Genomic DNA, 15085 nt, shown 5'->3' with positions numbered 1-15085 from the left:
CATATGGATTGGGTGACTCAAATTAGTTACAGTGCAATAGAGGAGGAATTTCTGGAGTGAATGTGGGATGGTTTTCTGGACCAGTATGTTGAAGAATCAACAAAGGAACAGGTCATCTTGGACTGGGTATTGTAACAATGAGAAAGGATTTGTTGGCAAGCTGTGACCATCCCTTAGGGATGAGTGTCCATAATATGGTAGAATTTCTTTATCAAGGTGAATAGTGAGGTAGTTGATTCTGAGACCATGGTCCTGAACCTCAATAAAGATAACTAAGATGGTATGAGGCATGAACTGGCTATGACGGACTGGCAAACATTACTGAAAGGAAAGACAGTGGACAGGCAATAGCAGGCATTCAAGGAATGAATAGGTGAACTTCAAAAGTTATTTATTACTATTTGGCGCAAGAGTAGAAAGGGAACTGTGGCAGGTGCAGTATAATGGTATGTAACCATGGCTTACAAGGGAAATTAGAGATAGTGTTAGATTAAAAGAAGTGGCATACAAATTGGTAAGAAAAAGTAATGGACCTGAGGATTGGGAACAGTTTAAAATTCATTAAAGGTAGACCAAGAGATTGATTAAGAAGGGGAAAACACAATTTGAAAGTAAACTAGCAGGGAACACAAAAACTGATTGTAAAAGTTTCTATAGGTATGTAAAGAGAAAAAGAATGATTAAAAACTAATGTAGGCTCCTTACAGTCAGAGTTGGGGGAATTCATAACAGGGAACAAAGAAATGGTTGAGGAACTAAATTTGTACTTTTGCTTCTGTCTTCATAAAGGAAGACATGAATAATGTACCGGAAGTTCTGAGAGAAAAAGGTTTTTGTGAGGAGCTGAAGGAAATTATTAGTCATAAATAAATGATTTGGGGGAAATTAATGGGATTGAAGACGGACACATCTCCAGGGCCTGAAATGTCTTCATCCCAGAGTACTTAGGGAAGTCGGCAGAGAAATAGTAGATCCATTGGTGGTCATTTTCCAAAATTCTTTGGGCTCTGGAATGGTTCCTACAGATTGGAGGGTAGTGGATGTAACCCCGCTATTCAAAAAGGAAGGTCGAGAGAAAACAGGGAACTATAGGTCAATGAGCTTAACGTCAGTAGCAGGGAAGTTGCTGGAGTCCATTAATAAGGATTTCATAGCACAGCATTTGGAAAGCAGTGATGTAATCAGACAAAGTCTAGATTTATGAAAGGAAAATCATGCTTGACAAATCTACTGGAATTCTTTGAAGATGTAACTAGTAGAGTTGACCAGGGAGAACCGGTGGATGTCATTTATTTAGACTTTCAGAAGGCTTTCGACAAGGTCTCACATAGAAGATTAATATGTAAAGTTAAAGAGCATGAGATTATGGGTAGTGTCTTGAGATAGATAGAAAGCTAGTTGGCAGACTAGTTGGAATAAATGGGCCTTTTCTGATTGGCAGGTAGTGACTAGTGGGATACTGCAGGGATTGTGTGCTAGGATAGCAACTTTTCACATTATGGGCGGGATTCTCCCATTCGGCGGCAGAGTGTCCACGTTGTCGGAAATGCCGTCGCGTTTCACGACGGCGTGAACGGGCTGCTGAAAGTACCAATTCTGGCCCCTACAGGGGGCCAGCATGCTCCAGCATCCCATCCCGGCGCGCACTGTGCGCCGTGGGATCCGCGCACGCGTAGTGGCGCCGGTGTCAACGAGGACATGCGCAGTGGCACTGGCGCCAACCCGCCCATGCGCAGTGGCCTCCCTCAACGCGCCGGCCCCGATGCAACATGGCGCGGGGGTTCAAGGGTCGGCGCATAAAAAAATAGGCCCGGGGAGCGAGAGGCTGGTCCACCGATCGGTGGGCTCCAATCGCGGGCCAGGCCCCATCGGAGGCACCACCCAAGGTCGGAGCCCCCCCCCCCCCCCCCCCCACGGGCAGCCCCTTGACCCTGCGCGCAAAGTTCCCGCCGGCTGCGAGCAGGTGTGGACGCGCCGTCGGGACTCTGCCTTTTTAGAGCGGCCGCTCGGCCCATCCAGGCCGGAGAATCGGCGGCCAGCAACCGGCGCCGCGCCAATCACGCCGGCGCCAATTCTCCGCTCCGTGGAGAATCGCGTGCCAGCGTTGGGGCGGCACGGCGCGGTTGCGGGGAGTCTCCGGCCCGGCACGGGGCTGGGAGAATCCCGCCCTATATATTAATGATCTGGACGAGGGAACTAAATGTATTATCCCCAAACTTGCAGATGATACAAAGTTGGGTGGGAGGGCGAGCTGTGAGGAGGTTGCAGAGATGCTTCAGCGGGATTTGGACAGGCTGAGTGAGTGGGCACATGCATGGCAGATGCAGTATAATGTGGATAAATGTGAGATTATCCGTTTCGGTAGGAAAAATAGGAAGGCAGATTATTATTTGAATGGGTGTAAATGTAGAGAGGAGGATACTCTGCAAGAGTTGGTGTCCTCGTGCATCAGTCACTGAAGGTAAGTGTGCAGGTACAATAAAGAAGGCAAATGGTATGTTGGCCTTCTTAGCGAGAGGATTTGATTTTAGAAATAGAGATGTTTTACTGCAATTGTATAAGGACAACAAAGTACTCCAGGTGTGGCTTCAGCAATGCTGAAGCCACACCTGGAGTACTTTGTTGTCCTTATCTGAGGAAGGATGTTCTTGCTATGGATGGAGTAAAGTTTTACCAGGCTGATTCCTGAGACGGCGGGACTGTCATATGAGGAGAGGTATGTCATATGGTGGTGCAGGCGCGAAGGTATGAATGGCCTCCTCCTGCTTCTATTTTCTATGTTTCAATGAAACACCTGGGAGGTGACCCTCTGCATCACTCTATATTATTCTATATCTCAAAGGTTAGCAATACAGCGCTCAAAGGGATTTTAAAAATTATTTCCAGGGACATGGGTGACACTGGCTGTGTCAGTAGTTATATTGTCTGTCTCTAACTGCCCTTGAGAGGGTGGTGCTGAGCACTTCTTGAATCTCTGTAGTCCATTAGGTGCAGGTACACCCACAGCGCAGTTAAGGGGAGAATTCCAGGATTTTGACCGAGTGATAGAGAAGAAACAGTGATATATTCCAAGTCAGGAGCCTCAGTGAGATGCTGCAGTGTATCTTGTAGATGATACACACTGTTGCCACTGGGCATTGGATGTAGAGGGAGTGGATGGTGAATATATTGGATGGTGTACGAATCAAATGTGTTGCTTTGTTATGGATAACACGGTAGCATTGTGAATAGCACAATTGCTTCACAGCTCCAGGGTCCCAGGTTCAATTACAGCTTGGGCCACTGTCTGTGCGGAGTCTGCACATCCTCCCCGTGTGTGCGTGGGTTTCCTCCGGGTGCTCCGGTTTCCTCCCACAGTCCAAAGATGTGCAGGTTAGGTGGATTGGCCATGATAAATTGCCCTTAGTGTCCAAAATTGCCCTTAGTGTTGGGTGGGGTTACTGGATTATGGGGATAGGGTGGAGGTGTTGACCTTGGGTAGGGTACTCTTTCCAAGAGCTGGTGTAGACTCGATGGGCTGAATGGCCTCCTTCTGCACTGTAAATTCTATGATTTTCAGGATGGCAGCCAGTGAATAATAGTGTTCTGCAGGGGTCAGTTTTGGGTCCACAGCTATTCACGATATACATTAATGATCTGGGAGAAGGAACAGAGGGAATTGTTGCTAAGTTTGCAGATGATATAAAGATATGTAGATGGACAGGTTGTGTTGAGGGAGGAGAGAGGCTGCAGAAGAATCCAGACAGGCTAAGAGAATGGGCAAAGAAGTGGCAGATGGAATACATTGTAGAAATGTGTGCGATTGTGCACTTTGGTAGGAAGAATCAAGACGTAGACTATTTTCTAAATGGAAAAAGGCTTCAGCAATCAGAAGCACAAAGGTACTTAGAGGAGTCCTTGTTCTCGATTCTCTTAAGGTTAACATGCAGGTTCAGTTGGCAGTGAGGAAGGCAAATACAGTGTTAGCATTCATCTTGAGAGGGCTAGAATACAAGACCAGGGATGTACTTTTGTGGCTGTAAAAGGTTCTGGCCAGACCCCATTTGGAGTATTGTGAGCAGTTTTGGGCCCTGTATCTAAGGAAGGATGTACTGGCCTTGGAAAGGGTCCAGAGGAGGTTCATAAGAATGATCCCTGGAATGAAGGACTTGTCATATGAGCAGTGGTTGAGGACTCTGGGTCTGTACTGGATGGAGTTTAGAAGGATGAGGGGAGGATTTCATTGAAACTTACAGAATATTGAGAGGCCTAGGTAAAGTTGTTCCACTAGTAGAAGAAACTAGGGCACAGCCTCAGACTGAAAAGACTATCCTTTAAAACAGAGATGAGAAGGAATTTCTTCAGCCTGACGGTGGAACTCATTGCTGCAGAAGGCTGTGGAGGCCAAGTCACTGAGTGGCTTTAAAACAGAGATTGATAAGTTCTTGATCAATAAGGGGATCAGGGGTTATGGGAAGAAGGCAGGAGAATGGTGATGAGAAACATATCAGCCATGATTGAATGCCGGAGCAGACTTGATGGGCCAAATGGCCTAATTCTGCTCCTATACCTAATGGTCTGTTTGTCGTTACTGAGATGTGCACGTTTGCAGAGACCATCATGGCTGCAGGTCTTGTGCTTTGCCACTACCAACAAAGAAATACAATCATGGCTAACCTTCCAAAACCATTGAGCATGCTTAACTCCATGTTATTTCCTAAGGAGCAGAGGTTACTAACACATTTTGAAGACACTTCCAGTGAAGAGTTTGACACATATACCTGACCTAACACAAGGGCCGAGTAACTATCATGACACATGTAGTCGTCATATTAATGTGGGGCTTACAAAGGGAGGCAAACCCTCAGTGGGAGCATGGTTCATCCTTGCAATAAGAGGGAGGCGGTGGTGTATTATCACTGGACTAGTAAACCAGAGACCCAGAGTAATGCTCTGGGGATCCAGGTTCAAATCCCGCCACTGCAGATGGTGACACATTAAAAGTCTAATGATGGCCATGAAACCATTGTCGATTGTCGTAAAAACCCAACTGATTAACTAATGCCTTTTACAAAAGGAAATCTGCCATCCTTACCTGGCCTGGCCTACATGTGATTTCAGATCCACAGCAATGTGGCTGACTCTTAACTGCCCCCTCAAAGGTATTTTGGGATGCGTAATAAATGCTGGCGCAGCCTGCCACACCCACGTCCCATGAACGAATAAAACAAACACGATGCTTTCAAATTATGTGACCATTCTCATGAAAAGCAAATGTATTTGGAAAGGTGTATGATATTAACAATGATTGGACACCCATGGCTCAAAAGTGATGTTAAAATGTCTTTATCTTTTTAAGCCTACTCCTTTATTTTGTTGGATCCTCGACATCCGCAACAGAGGTGGAGTCAGCCTGCTGACTGCTATGCCCTGCTGACTTTGGCGGGTGCACTCTAGAGGATCGAGATCTGGGGACCCCAAGCGTGCTTTGAGTGTTTGCTGTGGGGCAGATACATCTTCCTTGGGCTTGGGAGCTGATGGTGTCACAGACTGAGGCGATTGGAATTTGGTGAACACTCAAGAGTCACAAAAATGGATAAACCCAGAATCTCCAGCTTCTGGTTCTCCTCCTTAAGAGGACCCGCGGCCCCTGCCTGACCCCCCCCCCCCCCCCCCCCCCCGAGGAGAAGTGGCTCTTGGAGACAAGGCAATGTGCCCCACCCCCTCTTGCCTAGTGACTGATGGACCTGCCCAATGCCTATAGTTATGGGAGTGCCGGTCCAAGTGCAAATCTGGCAGGAACTGCAGGAGCAGGGTCTCCAATCCTTCCCATAGGGACCTCAAACCGCTCGCATTTCGAAGACAGGACATCAGGCAGAAAGCAGACGGACTCCTCCATCTAGTATGTTGACTGCCTCTCACAACTCTCCTGATTTTCATAGAATCCCTGCAGTGCAGATGGAGGGTAATCGGCCCATCGAGTCTCACCGACCCTACAAAAGGGCACCTACCAATGCCCACTCTCCCACCCTATCCCTGGAACCCCACCTAACCTTTGGACACTAAGGGGCGATTTAGCCAATCCACCAAAACTGCACATTTTTGGACTGTGGGAGGAAACAGGAGCACCCGGAGGAAACACATGTAGACACAGGGAGTACGTGAAGACTCCACACGGACAGTCACCCAAGATCAGAATCGAACCTGGGTCTTGGCGCTGTGAGACTGCAGTGCTAACCACTGTGTCACCATTCCACCGCTGCCTGGTGGTGCATCTACAGCATTTTAGAGGCAATGATTTCCAAAGGCATATCATCTGACTCAGACTCAGTGGGTGCCTGATCTCAAGCCGTCCTTTGAATGCCAGAGGCTTGTGCTGTCATTACCTCCGATGCTGGTCTGCTAAAAGCAATGCGTGTGTTTGGGTGGCATTTAAATATGGTGCCGACCTTCAACCCAATTAGGTGACGGTGGGGCATGTGAATAAATGCCCACTTTGCCATATGATTAGTAGAGATACTCGCTGATGTATAGTAGTGAGCTTGCAAGCATGAAACCGGGCACTGTTTCCTGCCTCACTGCCCAGTGGGAAACATGCCATGAAACCGACCCTTCTGGCACTTAATCTCCAGAAGGGAAAATTCCTCTTGAAATTTCTCTAAGTAAATCATAGAAACTGGCAATATCTGTAATTTTCAAACAATTTGAATTATAAAGTAATATGTCAAATTCAACAAACCTGGAATGCCTCCTTCTTCATCGAAAATTAAGTTAATATTTGCAGCTCTACACAACAAATATCAGCATATTTTAAAACAATCTGCATTAAACTTATATTTAAGAGAAAGGTGACCCAGGAATAAATAATTCTGCTAAAAATCAACTTCTGATCTTATAATTATTGACAGAATATTGGTCCTTACTGTGCCTTTAGGTTGAAAGTACATGGCAATTGGTCGATCAGCTTTGGTTGGTTTGATTATTTGGAAACTCTGCATTTTCTTAGAGTAGGTTGACAGTGCTGGGCGTTTTACGAGATCGTGTGCCAAATGAGGATATTTTTTCACTTTTGAAGAATCCTGTAATTGGAGGCAATGACCTAGGACTCTCATTTGAATAGATTGCATTGTTTGTTCGTAATCCAAAATGGACTTGTTACATTCACGTGAATCGATTAGTTCAACCAACGAGGCATGCATATGCTGATCTTGATCAGTCGTTGCCGGATATTGTCCTGTCTCAGATGTATATGTTAAGTAAGCTTCATTATAGGAAGTCTCTGGAATATATTCATCAAATACCTTATAGTTTTTAAGTAATTGAAAATGGGTACAATCATCACGAGTAAACAGGAACAGGTTTTCCCCTTTCTGAATAGCTGAAGTACATTTTGTATTATATATCTTCTCCATAATATAATTTTGCTTTTCCTTATTTATAGTTGTCATTGTTGACCGAGCAAGTACATTAGACGGTGCTCGGACTTTGCATCTTTTGTTAACTTTATGTTTGTTATCCCTGACACCCTTTGGGGAAATCAAACTCTGGCTATCAAATGAACTCGGAAAATAAGTGACCTGTCCTCTGTCGGCTTTAGATGTGTCTGGGATTTTCACAGAAGTGATTTCAGTCTTTTTGAAACCGCGAGGTGGTCGGCCATCCATTTCAGACCCCGTTTTGTATTTGCCGGTTCTGTCAGAATATTCCTGTTTTCTCAATACGTTTGCGCCTTGAACTTGAGCAATGGTTGAACCTGGAGAATTTGCTGAGATTTGAATTTTGTGACCTTTTTCCACGTGGAGTCTGTTAATTTCTTGTTGACCGGTGTCATGAGGCAACACACCACCTTTTTCAGGATCTGTTCTCTGTAATCTACAAAGGTATTTTAATTAACAGAAAATATGATAAAATGACAAAACGTTAAATACTAATTGAAAGGCTGTGATCTTTGTGGGGGAAGGAGGCTTTGCTCATCTATTTTAGTTTGCTTTGTTCCAATTTTGTAAAAAAGCAGGCCCTGTTCAAATGTTATTCTGGTCCAAATGCCGATGCCAAAATAGTGGCAAATTCACAATTCATGTTGTTATTAATGCGTATAGTGGCCAGTTCAGGCAAAGAAGATAAACCCTGTGGATTCAAATTGTCATAACTTGCTGGATAATGTGTTTTACTCCACTATTTACCTCACCTAAATTGGCATCTCACCTCCCCGTTGCTGCTGAACTTTTAAACTCAAGTTGAATTAAATTCACTGTAGAAAGAAAGAGCTGGTACTTAACAGCGTAAGTACTCTTTTAATTACATGGTAATTGTTAATGAATATCAGTCAATGCCACCAGCCCAGAAAGGGAAATATTTAAACATGTTTGCGTGTAATAAATTCTTAAGAGATTTTTATTAAATATCCAATTTAAACGTATTTTCACACTTCTCTTTTCTGACTCTAATTTCTCTATCACCACCCAACCTATCTATCCCTTGCTTTATTTCTCTAGTATTGTTGAAAAAAGAGACATGTCAAAGCTTTTTGTCTTGCACTTATCAGGACACTTTCCAAGAATTCAGTTATCAGGGGACAACAACAATTTATGCAGTATGAGAAGAGAATGCCGATTGGTTGGCTAGTGGGTTCTGATTGGTCTGACAGATAATTGCCAAGCATTGTTTGAAATTTAAACCAAGCAGCTTGACTCTGATTGGTCACAGCATTTCCCTGGGGAATCAATCAACAAATAGCAGTCACCTATTTTGTTTAGCTAAAGCAGGCGCAGTGCATGTATATGTTCTTTCTGTCTGTCAGTCTATGCAAATGTGCCACGCCATGAACCTGATGACAATCTCATTTGGTTGGCGACGTAATTCTAAGTACAGTGAGGGTTATTTAGCAAATGTTGTCCAATCTTGGAATCACATTTAATGTTGGACACTGTGTTTGGAGTTTGCAAGCATTGGCTAGTTGGCTATGGTCTATACCTTGCCCATTGCGAACAGTGGAAGGGACAGGCTGTTTCATATAATCCGCTAGTCTTTTGGTGTATGGCCCACGTACCTAGCATTGCATCAGCACTGAAATTCATATACCACATCACTCATTTGTGCGGCTTGACGACAGCATCCTATTTGTGGCGAATACAGAACGGGCAGATAGCCATCACTTTTGGCTTGAAAAAGTGCTCAGCCCTCCACAGATTACCCTGGAAGGCCAAGGTATCTCAAAAATTTTAGAAGCAGGTAAAACAAGCTGCTTGGTGCTGCTACTGTGTCATAGCAACATGGTTGGTATTCACTCCTAAAAGGATGCTGTATTCAAGCCAAAAAGATGTTCTGCCTACCTCACAAATGAGTAACATGCTATATAAATGTCAGTGCCAATGTGATGCTGGATACATGGGTCATACAGCCAAAGTGTTATAACCTGCTTGCTTACCACTGGCTGGGGACTAATGGCAATCCCACAATCTTTAGGGAGTATGAGCTTCCCCAATGAGGGGGGCGGAGAAATCATTAGCAGAGTCCCTGCATAAATAGAGCTGGCCAGTATGGAACCAGCTAGAGAGGAGTGAGCAGCAAGGGAGTACTGCTGCTGTATAAATCTGTAATTGTAAATAAATGTAATTTCTTTCTATTCTACAAACTTGTGCTGGATTCTTCGTGGCCCTCACAAAACTGGCAACGAGGGTTAAAGTGGGTAGCTGTCTACGCTGCTGAAGCCATCTCCCTGGATTTCTGTTGGATACAGGTTGGAAGGTTTTTTTCTGTTACACCATGCCTCTTTTTGGACGTTTGGATGTCTTTGATGCTGTTCTGGAAAGTTGGAACCAGTACGCACAACGGATGCGTTACTATTTCCGGGCAAACAACATCGCTGAAAATGAGCGCCAGGTGGTCATATTGCTCACCGCCTGCTGCCCGCATACGTTTGGGGTGATTAGGAGCCTTACGTACACCAAGACATTTGATGAACTTGTGACCTTAATGGGGCAACATTTTAACCTAACCCCATCCACGATAGTCCAGCGTTACCGTTTTAATACCACTGAGAGGACCCCAGGAGAATCCTTTGCAGAGTTTCTATCCAGGCTACGCAGGATTGCGGAGTACTGTGACTATGATGAGACCTTGTCGGAAATGTTACGCGACCGTTTGGTTTGCGATATTAACAACGTGGCCACCCAGGGAAAGTTGTTAGCCAAGCCAACATTGACTTTTCAACAGGCCATTCAAATAGTATTGTCATGAGAGAGCGCAGAACGGGGAGTGCAGGAGCTACAGGGAATGGGGGTGCACGTCCAAAAGCGTCTCTCCGCACCCCTGCGGTACCTTGGGCAGGGCGACGTCCAGATCGACACCAGTGGCCGCAGGACGTTCCTCCCCGAAGGGATCCTTCTCCAGAACCAATGGATGAGGAGCCATGTCAGTGTCGGACTTGTAGGCGCCGACCCCGTCGCGTTCGCCGGTCCTGGGGGCGCCAGAGGCACCGACGTTCCGTCAGAAACTGGGGCCAGCACAGGGGCCGTACCTTCCATTTGGATGAACCTGCGGCGACTACTCCAGAGGACGTGGAGACGGAGGACGACTGCCTGCAGCTGCATTGTGTGGCGGCTCCCCGTGTGGCCCCCATTAAGGTGACAGTAAGGGTCAATGGTCACCCGCTTGAGATGGAGTTGGACACTGGCGCAGCATTATCCGTGGTCGCCCAGAGGACATTCGACCGCATCAAGCAGGGTATACAGATCCTTACATTAACCAATACGCAGGCCAGGTTGGTCATCTACACGGGGGAACCATTGGACATTGCAGGAACTACGATGACCCCTGTTTTTTATGGACGCCAGGAGGGGTATTTCCCCACTTATTGTGATGCGCGGCCACGGACCCAGCCTGTTGGGTCGGGACTGGACGCGGCATTTGTGGCTGCAGTGGCAGCACATCCTCCAAACAGGTTCTGGAGGGTTGACTGAGGTACTAGATGTATTCCAGCCCGGTTTGGGGAAAATAAAAGGGGCCGTAGCCCGCATCCAAGTTGAACCAGGAGCCACGCCGTGCTATTTTTGGGTGCCCCCGATGCCTTACGCCTTGCTCGAGAAGGTAGAAGGGGTGCTCACTCGTTTGGAGTCCTTGGGTATTATCAGGCCTGTCCGTTTCACTGACTGGGCAGCGTAAATTGTACATCTAATGAAGCCAGATGCCACAGTTCGCTTGTGCGGCGACTATAAACTTAGTGACTACGGCTTCATGGCTCGACCGATATCCAATGCCTCGCATAGAAGATCTCTATGCGAAGCCTGCATGCGGACTCTCGTTCACGAAATTAGATATGAGTCACGCCTACATGCAGTTGGAGCTGGACCCTGCCTCCCGCCATATGTAACTATTAATACACACCGGGGCCTGTATGAATATACACGGTTGCCCTTTGGGGTATCCTCTGCCTGTGCTATCTTTCAACGCGTCATGAAGGGCATCTTGAGAAGTTTACCACGTGGCGCTGTCTACTAAGACGACGTTTTGATTACAGGGACGTCGGAGCAGGAACATTTGGAAACTTTGGGGGCTATCCTTAGACGCTTTTCAGAGGCAGGAGTCCGTTTACGTCGTACAAAGTATGTCTTTCAGGCGAAGGAAGTAGTCTACCTGGGCTATCGGGTGGACCACGAAGGTCTGCATCCCGTCACAGTGAAGGTGCGTGCAATTCAACAAGCCCCCGCCCCGACTGAAACTTCGCATCTTCGTTTTTTCTCGGACCCTTAAACTATTACGGGAAGTCCCTCCCCAATCTGGCAACTAGACGGGAGTTCCGGAGACAGGGAACCTTTGGAAGAAATGGTCTTCTGGACCGAAAGTGGTCTACATGCACCTGGTAAGACATAGGGCCTGTTTGGCGAAAGATAACGCCAGGGACCCACTGGGCACCTTCTGCTAAAGAAAGATCACACCTGGGTTTGGGGTCAGCCGCAAGAAATCGCTTTCCGGCGGGTAAAACAGCAATTGTCGTCGTATGGGTTACTAACCCACTATGATCCTGGAAAGCCTGTGCTCATCATGTGTGATGCATCCCCGTATGGTATATGGGCCGTCCTGTCCCACAAGATGGAGAACAGGGCCGAGCGACCGACAGCTTTCGCCTCCCGCACATTGACTGCAGCAGAAAAGAAGTACGCGCAGATCGAGAAGGAGGGCCTGGTGGTGGTCTTTGCAGTGAAACGCTTCCACCAGTACGTGTATGGCTGCCACTGGCCGTGACTGATCATAAGCCTCTGCTGGGACTTTTCCGAGAGAATAAGCCAATACCGCCCATTGCTTCCGCACGGATCCAGCCCTGGGATTTGTTGTTTGCTGCCTCCGAGTATACTCTGGAACATAAACCAGGAACCCAGATAGCGAATGCCGTTGCACTGAGCCGAATCCCTTTGTCGACCGACCCCATGTCGACCCCCACGACCGGTGAGGTGGTTGCAACCCTAAATTTTATGGACTCCTTGCCTGTCACAGCATCACATATCTGTGAGTAGAGCCAGACGGAGCCAGTCCTGTCAAAGGTCCGGCAGATAGTCCTGTATGGTGGGCAACATAGACAGCTCCCAGGCGAGTTGCGGGCATTTTCCTCCAAGCTGTCAGAATTTAGCGTGGAAGACGGAATCCTCTTGTGGGGGGCGCGTGTGATTGTCCCGGAAAAAGGCCAGGAGCTGATACTAAAGGACTTGCACAATTGGCATCCGGGTGTGACCAAAATGAAAATGTTGGCCCTGAGTTATGACTGGTGGCCAGGCCTCGACACCGACTGAGAAGGTGGCCCAAAACTGTTCCATTTGCCAGGAGCATCAGAAGCTTCCGCCGGCCGCGCCCCTACATCACTGGGAATGGCCAAGGCGGCTTTGGGGGCGCTTGCATGCGGATTTCGCCGGCCCTTTTCAAGGATCCAAGTTCCTTCTATTAATCGATGCCCCGTCTAAATGGTTAGAGGTGCATAAGATGGTAGGCACAATGTCCTGCGCAACAATCGAGAACACGCGTTTGTCTTTCCGTACGCATGGCATCTCCGAGGTGCTGGTCACGGACAACGGCACTCCGTTCACAAGTGGGGAGTTTGCGAGGTTCATGACGATGAACGGCATACGCCATATCCGCACCGCTCCATACCACCAGGATTCCAATGGGTTAGCGGAGCGCGCAGTGCAGACATTCAAACGGGGTCTAAAGAAGCAGTCATCCTGGTCTATGAACACAAGACTGGCTCATTTTTTGTTTTCATACAGGACCACTCCACATGTGGTGACTGGGGTAGTTCCCACAGAACTCCTAATGGGCCGGAGACTTCGCACCCGCCTTAGCATGGTTTTCCCGGACATTGGCGCAACAGTAGGCCGCACTCAAGAACGGCAGGGACATGGCCTTTCTCGGCATCGGCCGATTCGGCAGTTTGTACCCGGTGACGCAGTGTTCGTTCGAAATTTTGCTGGTTGTGCCCAGTGGGTCCCTGGCGTTATCTTTCGCCAAACAGGCCCTATGTCTTACCAGGTGCATGTAGACCACTTTCGGTCCAGAAGACCATTTCTTCCAAAGGTTCCCTGTCTCCGGAACTCACGTCTACAGCCGCAGAGACCAGACACAGTGGAGAGTATCCCTCATGATCGTCCTCTGGTGCCGCACTCAAAGCCTGCGCAGGTCGTTGCAGAACCGCGTGGAGGTAGGGAAGCCGAGATGACGGAGGCAGTGGACTCCGACTCCGAGATGGAGACACAGGACGCCTCAGAGGGTGAGTCCTCGGTCCCACGGGCCGTGGATGTACAACCGTTACGCCGTTCATCACGGAAGCGCCGTTCTCTGTCTCGTTACACGCCGCCCAATCCAGCGCCTCGTGTAAATGGTGTCCGGCCTGCGGCAAAACGAGTCCAACACCCTCCTTCGCCAGGGTCTTCGGTGGATTCCTTGGACTTTGGGGGGGAGGGATGTAATAACCTGCCTGCTTACCACTGGCATGGGACTAATGGTAATCCCACAATCCTTAGGGAGTATGAGCTTCCCCAATAAGGGGGGCAGAGAAATCATTAGCAGAGTCCCTGCATAAATAGAGTTGGCCAGTGTGGAACCAGCGAGAGAGGAGTGAGCAGCAAGAGAGTACGGCTGCTGCTGTTCTGTGTATATATATATATGTAATTGTAAATAAATGTTATTTCTTTCTATTCTACAAACTCGTGTTGGATTCTTCGTGGCCCTCAAAAAACAAAGAATGGGGGTTTGGGCCAAACAACATGCCCAAGCCATTCCCAAGGGTGGGGGGGTGGGTAGTTTAGCTTAGAGTAGGTGGTTAATAAAGGTGGAACCTGAAAGGGAGGGAGACGGCTTTTGCACTATGCTTATAGTTTCATGTACATTGTTTCAAATTCCTCGGGGTGCACATCTCCAAAAATCTGTCCTGGTCCACCCACGTCGACGCTACCACCAAGAAAGCACAACAGCGCCTATACTTCCTCAGGAAACTAAGGAAATTTGGCATATCCACATTAACCCTTACCAACTTTTACAGATGCACCATAGAAAGCAGCCTATCGGACTGCATCACAGCCTGGTATGGCAACTGCTCGGCCCAGGACTGCAAGAAACTTCAGAGAGTCGTGAACACCGCCCAGTCCATCACACGAACCTGCCTCCCATCCATTGACTCCATCTACACCTCCCGCTGCCTGGGGAAAGCGGGCAGCATAATCAAAATCCCTCCCACCCGGCTTACTCACTCTTCCAACTTCTTCCATCGGGCAGGAGATACAGAAGTCTGAGAACACGCACGAACAGACTCAAAAACAGCTTCTTCCCCACTGTCACCAGACTCCTAAATGACCCTCTTATAGACTGATTTCATTAACACTACACCCTGTATGCTTCATCCGATGCCAGTGCTTATGTAGTCACATTGTCTTTGTTGTGTTGCCCTATTATGTATTTTCTTTTATTCCCTTTTCTTCTCATGTATTTAATGATCTGTTGAGCTGCTCGCAGAAAAATACTTTTCACTGTACCTCGGTACACATGACAATAAACAAAATCCAATCCAATTGTTTATTTTGTTGTTGCTATAATACCAAAAATTCCTCAATAAAATGTTTAT

At 47.4% G+C, this 15085-nt stretch overlaps 2 protein-coding genes across 2 annotated transcripts in view; both read right to left on the bottom strand.

The window, feature by feature from the left end:
* The window catches only part of LOC140409392 (IQ domain-containing protein M-like), a 215625-nt gene extending 208886 nt beyond the window's left edge, over positions 1-6739 (bottom strand). The window contains exon 1 of the mRNA XM_072497840.1: positions 6719-6739. Coding sequence (XP_072353941.1) covers positions 6719-6739 — 21 coding nt within the window. The remainder of the gene's footprint in view (positions 1-6718) is intronic.
* A 112-nt stretch (positions 6740-6851) lies between these two features.
* The window catches only part of LOC140409391 (uncharacterized), a 466596-nt gene continuing 458362 nt past the window's right edge, over positions 6852-15085 (bottom strand). The window contains exon 14 of the mRNA XM_072497839.1: positions 6852-7851. Coding sequence (XP_072353940.1) covers positions 6852-7851 — 1000 coding nt within the window. The remainder of the gene's footprint in view (positions 7852-15085) is intronic.

The sequence above is a fragment of the Scyliorhinus torazame genome, chromosome 3 (genome assembly GCF_047496885.1).
Source record: "Scyliorhinus torazame isolate Kashiwa2021f chromosome 3, sScyTor2.1, whole genome shotgun sequence".
Lineage (NCBI taxonomy): Eukaryota > Metazoa > Chordata > Chondrichthyes > Carcharhiniformes > Scyliorhinidae > Scyliorhinus > Scyliorhinus torazame.
This window is presented reverse-complemented; position numbering and strand designations above follow the sequence as displayed.